Source organism: Mus pahari, chromosome 5, assembly GCF_900095145.1.
Source record: "Mus pahari chromosome 5, PAHARI_EIJ_v1.1, whole genome shotgun sequence".
In the NCBI taxonomy this organism is placed as follows: domain Eukaryota; kingdom Metazoa; phylum Chordata; class Mammalia; order Rodentia; family Muridae; genus Mus; species Mus pahari.
This window is the reverse complement of record NC_034594.1, coordinates 18,919,613-18,937,600: the sequence shown is the minus strand read 5'-3', so window position 1 is coordinate 18,937,600 and position 17,988 is coordinate 18,919,613. Positions and strand designations below refer to the sequence as shown.

General features: G+C 42.9%; 1 protein-coding gene across 4 annotated transcripts in view; it reads left to right on the top strand.

The window, feature by feature from the left end:
- Aff3 (AF4/FMR2 family member 3) overlaps positions 1-17,988 on the top strand; it is a 448,844-nt gene that overhangs the window by 274,110 nt on the left and 156,746 nt on the right. For all 4 annotated transcript variants that reach the window (XM_021197941.2, XM_021197940.2, XM_029538747.1 and 1 more), the window contains one exon: positions 11,845-11,925. In XM_021197941.2, the coding sequence (XP_021053600.1) occupies positions 11,845-11,925 (81 nt within the window). The remainder of the gene's footprint in view (positions 1-11,844; positions 11,926-17,988) is intronic.

Genomic DNA, 17,988 nt, shown 5'->3' with positions numbered 1-17,988 from the left:
TACCTATTCTCTAAAATAGTTTACTTTTTTTTCTATTTTATTCACTTTACTTCCCAATAACAGCCCCCCCAGCCCCACCCTTCCAAATTCCTCTGCCCACTGCTGCCTTCCTTTCTCCTCAGAGAAGGGGCATCCCCCTTGGATACCACACCACCACTGCATCTCAGGTAATTATGGGTTTTGGGGTTTTGGTTTTTTTGTTTTGTTTTGTTTTGTTTTTACTTTAATAATGGGCCACCATCCCCTTTTACCTTTGTTTTCTTTAGATACCTTCCACATCTTTGCAAATTCATCCTTCTATTATTCTAATTTTCTTCCAGTAAGAGTAGCTGATAGCAGGACGTACCTGTAAATGCCAGCACTCCAGAAGAAGAAGTTGAAAGGATCACTGCAGCGTAGTGAGCCTTCAGAAACACAGAAAGCAATGGAGCAAACAATCCGGTTGTTTGTGTTCTGACTACCCTGACATCTTGTATCAGATAGATGATTTCCTGAGAGGAACCATTTGAATCCTTTTCTGCCCCATTTTAAGGATGTTGCCCTCATGCTTTAAAAATAAAAAAAAAAAAAAAAAAGGAAAGAAAGAAAGAAAAGAAAAGAAACATGGATGGAACTTATGAAAGCTAAATAACTGTCCCCTAGAGATTGGATGGCTGCTGGTGTTTGGTGATGTTTCCTATTTCCTGCAAAGCCATCCTGCCTTTCCGCTTCATCCTTGAGACCAACAGACATTCCTATTGAGCTGGACCCCCTGTGTGTGCTATTTAGTGATACAGTCACCTCGAGTGTTTGAATAAAGTCAACACAGTAAGGTCCTCTACCTTCTGCAGTTTTGTCTTTGGCAATTTCACCAAGGTCCAAAAATACTAAGTGAATAACTCCAAGCATGCTATTTGAATTGTTGCAGATTGAAATTGCTCCTGCCCCGCTCTCTGCCTCCTGAGACAGGAATCTTCCTTCTGTCAGCTGTTTTCACCCTGCCTGCTGATTCCTTAGTGGCTCTAAGGTGGACTGTGTGGTTACCACAGTCCACCACCACCCTGTCACAGGTCTTGTGTCCAAATGATTGGTTGATAATGACCCAACCCATAACTAAAATGGGGATGCTGTTCAAATCTGTGGACATACACATGGGAATAAGCACAGTAATATGCAAGATTTCAGGCATTTCCTGGAATCTTAAAACATGTCCCCCACAAGTAATGAAGTCTCTTATAGACAAAAACCAGAGTAGCCGAAGGGAACTTAGCTGGGACATGTCTGAAAGGGGATGGGCTCAGGCTGTAGGCAGGACCAGCCTCACCCTCGATCGTTGAGTAAGAAGTCCACCATACATGGAGCTGTACCTGCAGTGTTTTTCCTGGTTCTGGTGACTCGGGTTTGTTTTTGTGCAGCCTTGCCTGCCCTGCTCTGTCTGTCCCCTGCCCTGCTATACAAAGCCTTCTACTGCTGTGTTCACCCCCTGCCCAACATCCCCTGCAGAGGAGGGCCTAGGGCAGTGTACCTACCCATAGCTCATAGCTACCCAGGGCTATACCAGGGGTTGACCTTAGGCCTAAAGCTGATGTTCCGGGCTCCTTTCCATGATAAGCCAGCTTTTTAAAGATGGTGAACCCAGCTTACTCTTTGAGGAAGCTCTAGACACAACGGCACACGCTCCCCTCTGTTTGTGCACGAGGCTCCAGTGGCAAGGGAGTGGGGAAGCAAATTATTGTTTAATAAGCATTCTTTTATTATGCCTTTTATTTGACTATGAATAATTTACCAGTTAAATATTAAATAATTAACAGAGTAAAATAGATTAAAAAACAAACTCATAAATGCCTTCTTTATTTATCCTCTCCCTTCGTAAGGCCCAAGCCAAAAGCTGCCAACAGTAATTATAAAGTTGGTATTATAGCAATAAATCTCAGTGACTGAGTACCTACTGTGTGCCAGACATTCTAGACTCTTTGTATACTTATCACTATTTCTATTAATCCTTTAACTATGGTTAGTATAATTTTGTATATGATAATAGTAATAGTAGGGGGAAAAAAACTATTCATGCAAGCTCACCCTGCTAGTTTGTGGCAGGGCCAGTCTTATTCAAGGATGTATACGTCATCCCAGCTCCTGGGGTTTCATAGGCCATCCCTGATCCTGTTCAACGATTCTGTTTCTCTGTGATTGATTGATTGATTGATTGATTGACACAGGAGTTTGTCAAATGGCTATTTTCCTCCATACTTATAGAAAGGAGTTTGGGAATGGAAAATCTGACCCAAAATGCACCCACTTTCCCCTTGATCTTCCTGTCTGGTCAGAGTAATGCAGTCTTCTCCTTTAGCTGTATTACAAAAGAGCAACTTAATGGCTGCAAACCACACTTCAGAGATTAATTATAAGCCCTAAGTGTCTCTCAGAAGGTGTTTACCCTTTCACGTGAGCCAAAAGCTAAGGGGATGGCAGTACAGTCAGTACTGTGACTTTGCCCTCGCTGTTGCCCACCTCAATCTGATGGGATTCTCAGAAACAGCCCAGAGAAGAACCGAGCCTGTATTTAGAATTTGGGAAATGCCCCCAGAGTTCCTCAGATGCTTATTATTTTAACTTAAATTTTTTTTAAATTTAAAATTATGCCAATTACTTGATCTCATCAGGAGCACAGACTGGAGACTAACCTGTGTGGGCTGCAGCCCAGGGTTGGAGATGCTGACAACTGGCTTGCAGGGAGTCTCCAGCCCTGCAGCTGTGCACCCCTGCCCTGGCAAATTTAAATTCTGAGAACCCAGTTTAAATTCTTTGACTTTAACATTTTAATCCACTGAGAGTTATAAAAACAACCGTAGACTGAGGAATGAGAATTCTAATGTATTCTAAACATAAGTGATGAAGTGGCATACAAAGACAGGTGGATTTAAAAATAAAATTTTAAAAAATGTATTTTTTAAAATTATAGTTCCTGAGCAGTATTAGGGCTCCTTCGAGTCGAGAGTACTAGAGAATGAGAGGAGCCTCTTATGTGTTCCTGCCCCTCAAAGACACAACTGCACCTACAAAATGCATCCTTCTAAAAAATCCAAAATTAGGTTATTTAACCTGAAGATAAAATTTGGAGGTCACATCTTGACTTTCTGTGGAGAACCCTGCATTTCTAGAGACAACTCAAGTCCGCCTGAGTGGGGTTTTCATCCTGTGGCCTCAGCCTTTTAGTAAGCGGGACTCTCGCAGTGTTTGCTGCCTGGAGCACTTGTGGGTTTTGCATTTCTCCGTCTGTGAGGACTGAGTGGCATGTTCTTTCTGCAACCCATTCCGATGATCCCACTGAGTTTTATCCCTTGATGCGTTCCCCCCTTTGAGGGCAGAGTCCAGGCATTGCAGACGATTGGCTGAATTAGCACCCCACTCTGAGATCTCCCCATCCACTGATCAAAGATACTCGGAGAAAGGATTCATGCGTGGTGAGCAGTAAGAACTCTGTCGGGAGCACAGGCCATCTGTGGATGGCTGAATGTGTGTGAGGAGATGGTATACAAGGTTGATGCACATACTATGACATTCTATCTGAGGAAGAGTCTGCAGGTGTAGGGGGGGTCTTAGGATGGTTTCCCATTGATACCAAAGGATGCGAGTGCAGCTTCTGCGAATCCCCGTCTTGGTTACTTTTGGTTCACGATGGCTCTGTTCCTGAATTTTAAGATCGCTGTGACTTTTGCTCACTCTTTAAACAGTTATCAATCACTTGTTTATTTGTAGCCACATATAAACCAGTTGCAATCATGGTTTCTGGCATTTTCACAGCCTATACTACAGAAATTTCTTAAGCAAATATTTTTAGAAGGTACATTTTCCCCAGCACCTACCACTTTTTGTCCCAAAGCTTTCTGTGAGTAGTGTTTCCATTAGGAAAATGGTGACCTTATTAGTTTTGTCAATCTTCAAAGTTTGTGTTGAATGCTCTTTCCCTGGCTGATTCCTCTGGACTGTCTCATTTTATCCTTGACGTCTGACCAGCTTCACTGTAGACAGGGCTTGCAGTGAGATCAAATGCACTCACTGTTCCTTTTTTGCAAGCCCAAACCCTTCTACCGTAGACAAGTAGACAAGGGATGTCGTCTTTAAAGTTCTGTTCTTGGCTATGACTTTCTCTCTCTGGATGGAGCCAGCTAGCCCTGCTGGCCAGCCCTGGAGTCTACATGTGAGGGCCAGTGCTGACCTTTTCCTCAAGCACCATGTGTGGGTTGGTGGTTAGGGCATAGCTTTCCAACACACCAGGGAAAGAGCATTTCTTTTTCTCCTCTTATTCCCAGATGCCTCCACCAAGACCAAACTCCTCAGAAATGCTGTCCTCTTCCACAGAGGGCAGAGCTCCCCTGAGCCGCCTGCATGGAGCAGATTGGGAGGTTAATGACATTATCGTGTTCTGATGGTGGTGACACTAACCTGTTAGGAATGTCACCGCATGAATGATACCTGTGAAATGGCTGAAAATCTGGGTGGTTATTCTTTTATAGACACTGAAAATGAAACCCTACTCTACTCTACAGCTGTCAGCACCACACGCAAACTGCAGCTCCAGCATTTAACCCTTCTGTTCCTGGGTGGCAGAGTTAAGCCATGGTCCTACTTAGAAAACAATGTTTCTGAGAACAAAGCTGTAGTTGGTTGTCCACCCTGTGAAGATGGCCACCTGTTGCCAGCAAGACCTCTCCCTCCCTCCTACCTGTTATACCCGACCCTGCATTCCTTTTTCCATGATCATGTCTTTTTATTTTGTAACTAGGTTGTTTTTACCAGGGTCGTCTGCGTGGCCATGTATGTGACACCAGCCAGGGGAGCCTGGTGGGGTCATGGTGGTGGGGTGAGGAATCTGAAACTAATGGCTCTTCCAACCCGGTGTCTAGCAGTTGGCATCAGTTTTGACAGGGAGAGATAGCATCCCACAAGCTCCTTTCCTATCCATGAGTGGCTCTTGGCAGGTCTTGAGTTATGAAGGTTCATGTAAACTTCTACAGCTCCTACAGAGTTTATGATCGCAATGGCTGTGTCATAAAAGGGTTTCATCATGGGTCTATATGCACAAGACAAGACATAGTACACACGGGATTCTTTGGGATCCAGGGTTAGGCTTCCCCTGTGGGGTCCTGGCATATTTCACCTGAGGATAAGGGGGGCCTGCTGTAAATAAAGTGAAGTATCAAAGAAGGCTGACTCGATATCGGGAGTGTGGATGGGGATAGAGACCCTGGATGCAGGGGACGAGAATCTCTATCCTTGACACAAAACTACATTCTTCTCTGTAAAGAAGGTAATATGAGGCAAGCTGAGGGGAAATTGGACAAGAATGAGAAATCATACTTTTGCCTGTTCTTTATTATTTGTTATTTTAGTTCTTAATTTTTATACAGTATGTTTTGATCATATTTTTCCGTCCTCAAGCTCCACCAAGGTTCTCCTCTTAGCCACCCAACCTCATGTTCTTCCTCTCTCTTAAAAAGAAACAAAAAAGAACACACACACACACACACACACACACACACACACACACACACTCCATGGAGTCCATTTTGTGTTGGGTAAAACTGAACATGAAGCCTGCCCTGAAGTCCAATTGATGAAACCCGTTACCTAGTTAACAGTGTCAAGTATGGGTTCTATCTCGTGGAGCAGGCCCTAAATCCAGTCAACAGTTGGTTACTTGCACAGCATCTGTGCCACTATTGCCCCAGCGGATCTATCTTACTGGCAGGTCACTGTTACAGGTTGCAGACTTTGTAGCTGATGAAACTGGAGCTTACTCTTCTCTTCTGGTAGTACCGTGAATGCTAGTTAGCAATGGTGAGTAGCAGAGCTTCTATTGGAGCACCAGCTTGATTTCTTGATGTAAGTATTGAGGTGTCTTCAGCAATAGGGTCCTGTAGAGTAACCAGAAGCAGTGGAAATATCCTGTAATACATGTGGGGTGGGGGAATCTTTGCTCACCCTTTTAATCAGTACCAGGAATAAATTTCAACTGAAAGCTTTTCTATCAGGTCTTAATTACTTAATTACTTCATTTACTTGACCAGCTCCTGTTATTTTGTCACAGATACATTCATTTCAGAAAACCTAGGGACCTATCTTCAAAAATAAAGTGCAAATCACCCTTATGAATCATAATTCTATGAATAACTTCAGTTCTAGTAACATAATTTGTATAAATAATTACTAACTGAACAACAGATTACACATGAGTGGTGCCTTATTTATTTTTAAAACAAACACACTTTGTCATATGTTCTTATGTCTTAGGCTTCCAACATCTAAAGCTCAGAAATAAATTATATTTCTCATTTTAGAGGCGAGATCATACACAGTGTGATATTGATCTGTGCTTCCTTGATAAATGCTTAGATATGGGGCATTCTGCTGTGTTATTGTGTGTGTTATCTGATTCAATCTTTATGCCTGACTCAAGGAATGATATTCCCATTCCCTCTTCTTCAAGAATACCACAGCTGAGGTCCATCGTACTGTACTGAGCTGTGACTTAGGTATGCTTGCTGAGCTAGTGACAAGAGAAATAGAGATGTCTGTCTGCCCCTGGTTTTCCTACACAACCTTAGTGAATAATTTCAATAAATACAAAGCATATCTCATAAAGCCATTGCATATTATAATATATAACATTTCATCCTTGCATTACATTAGAAAACTTATTTAAATAGTCCATAAAAGGTTTGTGGTTTTGTTGCTTGGTTGTCCTATGCAACAGTGTCCACATTCACTACTCATTTTTGTGTTTGATTAGACTGGTTGGTTGGGTAAATCCCACTGAAATGCAGCGCAACACTTAAATCAGCCTCAGCAGGAAAGTTTACATTGACACTGTTCAGCTCAGCTCACCTCCTTCTAGGGAGGACTCACTATAGAAAATGCTCTGGCTGACGCACACTTAAGTAGCCCCTTTGCCTGAGAGACTTGCAGCCCCTCTTTAAGGTCTCGAGTTTAGTGTATCTAAGCATTCTCGTGAAAGGTTATTAGGATCCCATTTGTTAATTCTGTTGAGTAAGACTGGATCTTCGTGAAGGAAAGTACAGGTGTCTCCTGGGTGTGATTTTTTTTATTCAGCAGGGAGGAAAACATCAGAAGAGGAAGCACAGGTATAGATTGAGAAGTGCACTTTTAACACGACAGCACAGAACAGACTCTGAGAGGAGCAAACAGTCAGTGCTCGGGATGAGCCCGGGGAGGGAACTCTTGTGTGTCATATTGGAACAATGGAGAGCACCAGCAAAGGCACAGAACTGTCATGGATGCTTTGAAGTGCAGCAGCACAGGGAACGGGTACTCATCCAAGGCAGGCCCTTCGTAAACAAAGAGAGACTCACTCAGCCTTGAGTGTTACACAGTAGTAAGGGGAGTGAGACCTACACGGGTCCCTTTATGTCGCTCTCACACACACGGCTTAAAGCTCTGAAGGCAAGTGCACCAGAATGAGAAGATCCTGGATGACCGACACAAGGCCACACTGCAGCTGTGACATGGATGAAGCAATTGAATGAATAAATCTTGGTGTTCTGGTCTGGTAAGATGGTTTAGTGGTTAAGAGCACCTACTGCTCTTCAAAAGATCCCAGCAACCACATGGTGGCTCACAACCATCTGTAACAAAAATCTGATGCCCTCTTCTGGAGTGTCTGATGACAGCTACAGTGTACTTACATATAATAAATAAATAAATAAATAAATAAATAAATAAATAAATAAATAAATAAATAAATCTAAAAAAAAAAAAATCTCGGTGTTCTGTTTTGTGTAGCTTTCACTACCCAGCCTATGTAAACAGGCAGCACCAACAGCCCCCACCCAGCTTCCCTTAAATCCACAGATAAAAGACACAGACACAGGTGTTCCTTTTCAACTTGCCTTTGGACACAATTGCTGGGCACTACTATCTCCTGCCTGGAGAAGCGTGCCCTTAACAATATTCCTATCTCTACACCTCCCATCAGTCCTAAACTTTAGTTAAGATACATCTAGTCCCTGCTAAATACCCCTGATCTCCCACCTATAGAAGCGTCCGTAGCTCTCTCCACATCCGTGCTCTTCCCGAGACCTCACATGGCTGCTTGGTTCTTCTCTCTCCAAAGCATAGCAAACCTTTCTCCTCCCTTCGTCAATCTCTTTTCCTCCAGGGACCTAGAAGTGCTGCCTATTCCTTCTGCCCATGGCTTATTTACTGACAGATCAAGAGCCAATTGGGTAACAGGAACTTAGCATCAGACCCGCCCCTATATTATTCTATCTTCCTCATCTCTAATGTGAAATAATATCACCTTAGATGGATGGGCATGAATGGGACCACTTGCAAGGAACTATCACAAACTGTTGGGTACCACCCTCATCTGTGGTTGTCATAATCATTGTGCTTCTGTCTGTCACATATATGATCACGACATGTTAGGAGCTGTGAAGTTTCTTGGCTAACTTGACATGTGGGACAAGTCACGCGGCATACATGTGGAAAAAGACTGTAGCCTAAGAGGAGAGTAGAACAGGAGGTTACTAAGCAGGACGAAATAATGCCGTATTTTCTTAGTAGCGCAGGAAACATAAAGGAAGGAAAGGCAGAGACTCTGAAATCATACATTTTAGTATGATATGCACTTAAAAATTCCCCAAACACACAAGCTTGATATTAAGTACTAGGGCCATCAAATGGTACAGTTCCTGCCTTGGGGCTCAGTAGGTAAGTTGAAGGACAAATATCCTCAGGTTGAATCAAACCTTGGTTTGGCATCCGAAGGCTTCATTGGAAAGGAGGGAATGGGAGTGGATGAGAGGCAGCCCTGTGGATAGGCAGAGCCTACGTGATACCAGCAGCATGCAGAGAGCAGGAAGCTGTGGGTAGAACCCGGAAGGTCGAACACACTGAGGCAGTAATCGGCGAGTAAACTTCAACAGTTCGTTAGCCTGTTAGAGACTTGGTTTCCTCATGGAGGAAGTAATCAGTGGAGAAGTAATCAGTCCTGCCTTTGGAAGTTAGTGGTAGATTTGTGCTAAAAAAAAAAAAAATCATGCAAAAATGTTTTCTATTTTAAGTGCTTAATTAATGTAAGATGCTGTTTCATGTGTCAGAATGGCAAAAGAGAAAGCTCCCGTAAGGATTACAAGGATTGCGGCTGGAAGAGGTAACAGATGTTGGTGCATTTAACCAGGACCTAAAAAAATACTGAGGAGAAATAGCTTGTGGGGAAGAGGCAACCCGTGGTGAGTTTGAATTGACTATAGAGTACTCATGTTAAGGGACTCAGTAGACACCTACTGTGGGCTGTTCACTGCTGGCTGTGTATTTGGGTAGCATACACATTTATGATCTCTAAAACCACAGTAATAGCAAAGGCTTTCCCAAGGTATAGAGAGTAGGTTGAACACAAGACATTCAAGGAATAGTCAGGAAGAAAGGAATGACCGGGAAGAGAGGAGCTCGAGAGTGGTGGTGGTGATGCCATGGAACTGGGATAGGTAAAGCAGAACTCCCTGAAGAAATGTCCTCTCAGGAGAAGCCAGTGAATGTGGCCACTGGAAGTAGCTTTAGGAGGGATGGTTCTCCTGAAAGGTGAATGATAAGACCTTGGTGAGTTGTGAGTTCATCTAGCACCCATTTTTTTTTTTTATCCTTAAACTACATATACCCAATATTCCATAGACTCTCTTGTGTGTGAACATGTGCGTGTGTGTGGTTTGCAGCAAAATATGATTAAATAGTGCTTTAAAAAAATGACAATAAAGTGGCTATTGACATGAAATATATACATAAAGAAAAGCTAAAGAAGAGATCAAGTTTTCTTAAAGGACAAAGCCAAGGAGGAAGAAAAGGTTAAAGTTAAATGGACAATGAAAGGATCTAGTTCCCAGGAGGAGGAGAGGGCAGGTGGGGCTTGCTTGCCACGAGAACCCACAGATTTGTCTTAGAGAACACTGACACCCAGTCGCCTCTGGTTGTTGTCAGAGACAAAATAGGTTCAAGGAAGGTCACAGAACATAGGAACAGTGTCCAAAGAACATGGAAAAGGGGACAGACTGGAGCCAGGGTGAAGAGCGACCTAGCCAGCTAGAGGTCCTGGGCTGGAAGTCATCATCTCAGGTCTGTACTGACACACAGTGCCTTCTCCTTAGCAGCCATCTCTGATCAGAGAAAGTGAAAGGAAGCTTTAATCTAAAGGTTCCAGTGACCCTAAGAGTGGTTACACCTTTGAGGAGGCTCTTCAAGAAGTCATCCAAATTGTCTGTTAGCTGAGTGGTGTTAAGTATCAAATTGAAAGAAAAATTGGTTGTACTGACTCTAAAGTGGGAGAAACTTTCTACTCTGAATCTGCTCAAAGTAAACGAGAGAGAACCAATAGTAACTCTTCTAGAAACATTTTATATGTGTGTATACTACATATATTATATACTGCATATTATATAATATATTATATAATTATATACTTAGGTAATGTATGATATACAACATATGTGTATACAGTATATATAGAATACTATATAAAGTATGTACTATACATACTTTATGCTATATATACTTTATATAGTATACTATGTAGAGAATACAGAATATATATTATTACATATTAGATATATAATAGATGTGGACTCAGATCATGTCAAGAAGTGGTGCAAAATGTAAAATGCTTTGGGGATTCTACAGGGTTGTCCTTAAAAGCCAGCAAGTACCCCCACTCATGAACGTGATGCCCCCCGAATACAAACCCAGCATCCCTACTCCTCAGAGGGAAGGTGGGAGGAGATAAAGTTATAGGCTCACCGGGGTCTGTCCTTGATGACTGCAGACTGGAGAAGGGACACTTTGAAAGTTGACTGCTAAACCCTCCTGCCTGCGGCACGTGTATCATGGGAGAGCAGGTGGAGGTCCACTAAACCCTCACAGGTGGCCAGGGTGCTCACCTTCCCTTGGCTCCCCTGTGAATGCTGCCCCATCTGAGGCTCTGCAGGAGAGAGCTACTCAGGGGAAGAAGACTCAAGACCATCCTAGGATTTCCCAAACCTGGAAGGGTCCTTTCTCAAAGCCTTGCCTACCAGAGGGGGGTGCTCTCTCCAACAGAGCAAATGTCTTACTTTTCTTTTTAAAAAGAAATCAGTTAAGGTTCATGTTTTCTCAGACATGAAAATGCAGGACAATTAAAAAGCAGGGTTCAGAACCTGTTTTCATTGATCCTCTTGGTCATCAGGAATCAATTTAATCCCTTCATACGTTATTGGTGGCAGCTGCCTTCTAGGAGACAAAACTGAAGAAAAATACTAAATGTGAACACCCCCCCCCCTCCTTTTGTAGCTCAGGAGCCAGTGTCTGTGAAAGAGCATGTGACATATTAGTGTGCACAGACTCAAGATGTGCTAATACTGGCTTAGAAAATTTGATGCCTTCTCTCTCTTTACTGCATCTATGTGGCTGATTTCTCTCTTTTCCCTCCATTTCTTATGAAGAATGCAATGATGTATGGAACTGGTTGGGAATTCTTTTTTTTTTTTTTTTTTTTTATCTTTAATAGTTTAGACAATTCATCCAATAAAGATTGCTAAGATTTCAGCTGTCTTAAGCACACCTTCAGAAATGTCCCGTGAATCTTGTGAAATGGTTCGAGCCTCTGTTTGTATGTCATGAAAAATAGGACAGCCCTCTCTTTAAAGGTGTTGGGGGGAGAGTCCGGGACTGTTCATAAAAGTGAGATTCAAATCTCCTTTTGAATTCCCTTTTAGCCTTGATTTATTGCTGACATTCATTCTGACGCTCCTTGAAGCTCTGCAAGCCGCTTACCTTGAGACTCTTGTTTGAAAACACTGTCTTTAATCTCACCTCTAGGAGATGACCTGGCTTCCTCCACTTTCTGCCATTCAAGCTCCTGCCAAAGTGGAACCAAGCAAGTTCCCATTCCCAAATAAGGTGAGCGTGCGCAGCACGAGAGAGGTACCCTGTGTCTGTCTGTGTAGACGTTTACAGTGGATGGTATGTTGGCCCTTCGTAGTCTTTACCCCTGGAAACGTTTCTGCCAGTAGCACAGACTCTGGTCTTCAGGGGTTTGTCAACTATGATGTGTCTTCATTGAAGTGGGCAGCAAGCTTGTGACCTTACACTTCCATATCCTGCAAATTATTTTATGTAAGTCGGCGGTTCTGAACCTTCCTAACACCGCAGCCCTTTAATATGGTTCCTCGCGCTGTGGTGAGTCCCCCCAACCATAAAACCGTTTCGTTGCTACTTTATAACTGTAATTTGCCTCTGCTCTGGATCACGATGGCCTTAGGTGACCCCTGGGAGAGGGCTGCTTGACCCCTAAAGGGGTCATGACCCAAAGGGTAAGAACCACTGATCTAAGTGTTTGTGAGATTGAATAACATCTTGCAATCTTTGCACCCATTCAGTGAGCTCCAGCGTCCGTACAAACGCTCCAGAAAGCTGTTTTTAATGGTTAATCTTAAAATGAATGCCTTAGAATTGAAGGCACATAGTACTTAACGTCCCTGGATATCCTTTTACAACGTACAATTTCCTAAGATTTAAAAAGGATGTCTGTATCTTCTTAAAATCCTCAAGCTTCGAGATACACTTAAAGTCCAGTGCGCTTTCTGTGTCTTTCCTAGCCGTGTAATTAAGTCCTCACTGTCAAAGATCCAACTCTACAGGTAGAAAGAAAGGAAAATGGGAAGCTCGCTGACACCCAGCAAGTCTGTCCTCTACAGAAATATCACTGCCTTCTAGAGTGAACCTCTTAAGTAACAGTTCGCTGCCATTACCGAAATGACAAATTCTGTGCTAAGGGCTAGACTTCTGCTTCTGTCTCTGTCCCTGTCTCTCCCTGCATACCTCTCCTCCCCCCTTCTCTTTCTTTCATGCAAAGAATCAAACCCAGGCCCTCAGGTCTGCTAGGCAAGCTGTCTCCCCTTGAACCGCAAGCCCAGCCTCCTAAGCGGTGCCTACATTTCCCTTAACAAGGGTACTTGGAGACCTCCTGAGTGACTGTGGGACCTCCTGAGTGACTGTGGGACCTCCCGAGTGACTGTGGGACCTCCTGAGTGACTGTGGGTGGTAGCTCAGTGCTGGGTGGTGTGGATTCGCCTTGATTTGTTTACTCCACTCTTATTGGTAGATAGAGAGCTTGTGTTTGGTTACCTCAAACACCAGGACCACTAGCACTCTTTGTGAATGTCCTTTTGTGTGCCTGTCATCGATTATCCCCAGTAATGGCTGGAATTATGATATGGAGCCACTGGAAACTACATTTACACTTGGCTATGTTTCAAGAACCCTTGTTATGTATCCCAGGCAATGATTAATGCTAGCTAAGGTTTTATCATCGCGCCTGCTCGATGGATGGAAAGTTGATATCTCCTTGTTTTAATTTGCATTTCCCCAATTACTTCTCTCGTGAGCAATGGCTATCTCTCCTCTACGAATAGCCCATTCACATCCGTTGGCACTTCATAAAAATGATTTGTAGTGACCACTTTTATCTTACTCATTTGTCTAGTGTATATAATGGAATCATTTTCTAACCTTATTTATGTGCCTTTTGTCTAAAAAGTGTTAATTTTTTCTGTCAGAGGGAAGTAAATCCTCTTTTCCAACATTCTAACAATGGTCTCTATTCTAATTTTAATATGTTTTTAGCTTTAAAAGATGTGGGATGTTGGGAGTAGCTTTCGTCTTTGTAGTGGCTAGTAAATTATTGTGTCACTGTTCACATGTTAGCCCATTTTTCTCACAAGAATTTGAAGTTCCCTGTGTGTCAACATTTGAATGTATTTTAGGCCTGACTAGTTAGATAGATGCACACATAGATTCCTATATACGTACACGCTTGCTCGCGCGCACACACACACACACACACACACACACACACACACACATATTTCTCAATAACTTAAATCAGACCAACTAAACTGGGCATGGTAGTCTGTGGGCTTGAAAGGACGAGGCAGAACGGTGTCCTAACCCCAGGACTTCAAAGACTCGCTTTGACAGCATGGGAAGGCTCTGCCTCAGAAACAGACAGGGCTAGGGAGGGAGGAGAGGAAGGAGAGAGAGAGAGAAAGAATAAAGAGATTTGCAGAGTCCTTCAGACAAGAATCAGAGAGTGAACAGTCCAGGCTTCAGTTACACTGCCTAATAACAAAAGTAGCATATCACAGGTAAGCTCTAAGCCAGACCCCTTTGAAATGCTCAGGCTTCGAGCTGAACAATTTCTGTAATACATGTCGTATTTCTGATATATTATGCTACATATCATTCATACCTTTCACATATATGACATGTATACATGTATGTTACACATCACACACATGGTGCATTTATATAGGCCTATTACATAGAATGTGCATGTGTGTGTGTGTGTAAATGTGTGTGTCTGCATATGCTAAATGAAATAAGCCAAAACCAAAAGATAAATATTGTATTATCACTTATGATTCTAAGTCTATGTAGGATCTAATATGGTCAGACCTACAGAAGCGAAGGATAGGATGGTAGTTTCCGGGGCTTGAAGTGTTCATGAAGCAAAAAGTACATTTGTGTTAACAAAATGAACATGCTCCAAATGGCCTCACAGAAGATGATGCACCTGGGAAAAATCCAAATTTTATAACAAATAGCTAAAAGTTGTCTAATGTTTTGACTGAAAAATATCCTATTATGTATTGAAAGGGGAGAGATTTCAAACATGAATGAAAACTGTCTTATTTAGGAACACTGTAGGGGTTTGCGAGGCGCCCATCTCTAGGGAGATCATGTAAATTACTTTACTTGCAGGAGTGTGAGTGGTCTTACTAACTCCTTCTCTCAGACAGACTCCCTAAGAGTATGATCTTTGAGTCTTATGGTGAGCTGAGTCTGTGTCCCTTCCGGCTTGTGCTGTAGCGTTGCTGCACACTTAGTGTCTGCCATGGCTTGCGTCATTACATGTGCACATTAGTATCATGCGATTCACTGTCTCACCACTCTGGGGGATGGGGCAGAGCCTTCAGGCCAGGTTCACTGACTGAAATCAGGCTCCAGGCCAGGGCTCTGCTCTTTAAGGCAACTTGATTTCTTTCTTTGCTGGGTTCCGGAAGGATCCTTGCTGAGATCTTTGCCTGTCTTATGTTCTCTGGCTCCCTCTAACCCCCTCCTTTGTCTCATCCGGAATATTGAAATTACATTGAGCCTCCCCGAATTACATCAAATTACATTGAATTACATTGTACTTCAGAATCGTTAGCTGAATTCCATCTGTCACAGCCTTTTTTCCCCAGGTGAGGTGGCATATTCCTGGAACTAACAGCAGCTGCGTCTTCGAGGGTGCCAGGGTTCTGCCCATGACAAAGATAGCTATTAGTGTTTGCAGTAGACATTGTCGCTCTGTGCTGTAGTGTAGACTGCGGTGCTGAAGTTGAATGTACAGCCTAGCACAGGGAGGCAGTTGCTTCTGCACTGGCTCTGCTGACTCCAGTCCTAAGGATCTTCTCTCTGTACCCCAGTCTCAGCTAATTAATATCTTGACAGCTGGACAATGCCACTGATTGATTAGACTATTCATGTTTGGATTATTGAACTAGAACTGGGTATGGAATCTGAGGGGCAAAAAAATCTTCAAAATGCCTAGTAAACCATGGAATTAAGACCTTTTTAAGATTAAGGGTGTCATCTGCTATCCCAAAAAGAAAAAGTCAATTTTACAGCACATCTTGAACGTCCAGTGTCACTAATTTAATTAGCTAAACACTTCTGAGAATTTCTTCATTTTGTCTAAGTATTAAAAGATATATACCAAGCAGAGTCAGATGATAATGAGCCTGGCATTTGTCTCTGTCCTCTGAGGACTTGATTTTGGAATCACGGTTCCCTAGACAAACACTGCCCGGCGTTTCTGCCCCATTCTTCAAATCTCAAAAGTAATTGGATTTGGTAAAGAAAACAAAGCACGCCTCTCCTGTAAATTGGCTGCCATTCCTTACCAGGTACTTCAGCCAAGAGAGAAGAAAACGAATTCGCCCTGCCTCTTCCCCCTCATTCTGCAGCAGTCTCATAAGTTGAAATGCAAATAAAGAACTGGAGGGTGCATGCTTGCCGTTCTAGATAGGGACACACAACGAAACCCAGCGATGTCACGGGGGCAGTGTATGTGGTCAGGAGTCATAAGTCCGGGGGACCAGCCCTCATCTGGAACTATTCTTGCTGAGTGGTTTTCAAAGCACTCTATAGAATTCTAACATCATTCCAGAAATGAGAATCGACTGCCATTTTCTCTTAATTCACCAGAAGGAGAATGAGAACTCACTTGTGTGGAAGGAAGCGCCCACAGTTGGAAACTTTATCACACATCTCCTCTGGGTAGCTGGCTCTCGCCTCACGACTCCAAATAGGATTTTCAGGGAAGCTCCATGATTCATGTCACTTCAAAGAGAAACATTTAAATTAACTGTAAATTCTGTTTTGTCAACTTGAGCCTCATAGATGCAGAATGAGGCAACACAGACTGCTTGGGGCCAGTCAAGATGCCTCTGCAGGCAAAGGCACTTGCTGCCAAGACTGAGGGCAGGAGTTCAAACCCCAAGACTCACATTGGAGAAGAGAACCGATTTGTACAAGTTAACCTCTGACCTTATCACATGTGCCCTAGCAATATGCACACACACACACACACACACACACACACGTGTGCGCGTGATGGATGGATGATAGGTACATAGATAGATAGATAGATAGATAGATAGATAGATAGATAGATAGATAGATATTTTAAGAAAATTAAAATGACTGCTGAAATTGGGCTGTTTCCTGTGGTAATTAGCTTCAGGAACCATCTGAAAATACCTTTTTTTCCCTGATTTTTGGTAATTTCAGTGATGAACTGATAAACACATAAGGAGAAAGATAATTGCAGTCATCTTAAAACGGTCCAGCCAAGCTGTTATCTCTAAGTACCCTCCACTCTCACCAAGGACTGGACAGGAGGCAGGGCTGTGGAGAGCCCTTGCTGCTCTTGCAGAAATAAGACTTCCCAAGTCAGACAGTGCATGGTCCCAGGGCATCTGACCCCCTCCTTAATTGTCTGATGGCACCTGTACTCACTTGAGCAAATACACACTCTCTCTCTCTCTCTCTCTCTCTCTCTCTCTCTCTCTCTCTCTCTCCCTCTTCTTTTTTTGAAATGATAAAAATAAATGTTTTATAAAGCTATGCCCTCACCAGAGTGAGTACTACCTTCTTCCATAACTATAACATCATTTTCTAATAAATCTGCCATGTTATTCATTTATCAAGGAATTAATCCCTCCATAAGTCAAAGCCACTATAAACCCCTGGAAATGTCTCAAAGACACGGCCAGCTGTGTACTTTACTCTTAGATGCTGCTCATCCCAGTCAAGTTGATAACTATGATTGACTGTCACAGTGCCATGAGAGAAGGTGGCCTCACTTGATCTGGAGGGCATGGTACCTTTTATGAAATGGGATATTTATCACAGTTCTTTATTGAAGGGTTCTCTTGGACACCATGTGCCTAGTTATTTCTATCGTGGGCAAAATTAATTACAGTTTGTTTTACTTATGAGTTAAGTACCACGTTTCAGGGGCTTCAGGATTCCCAAGATTCTGAATAACAGTTTAGGTGTTGGAACTTCAAAATTAGTCCCAACTAAACTCATCCTTTAAAGCTATAAGGGCTGATTCTCCCCATTGTGCACTTGACCATCAGAATGACACATTTGGAGTGTGAGCCTGAAACATCACATAAACTCAAGGGATGTCCCGATATGGGATGACAGCAACTTGTTTCTTCTGGTTCTCTGAACTTTGTTTATTACCATGGAACCGTGCTTGGATTAAAACAGTCACAAGAAGCTGGACATGGTGGCGCATTCCTTTAATCCCAGCACTCGGGAGGCAGAGGCAGGCGAATTTCTGAGTTCGAGGCCAGCCTGGTCTACAGAGTGAGTTCCAGGACAGCCAGGGATACACAGAGAAACCCT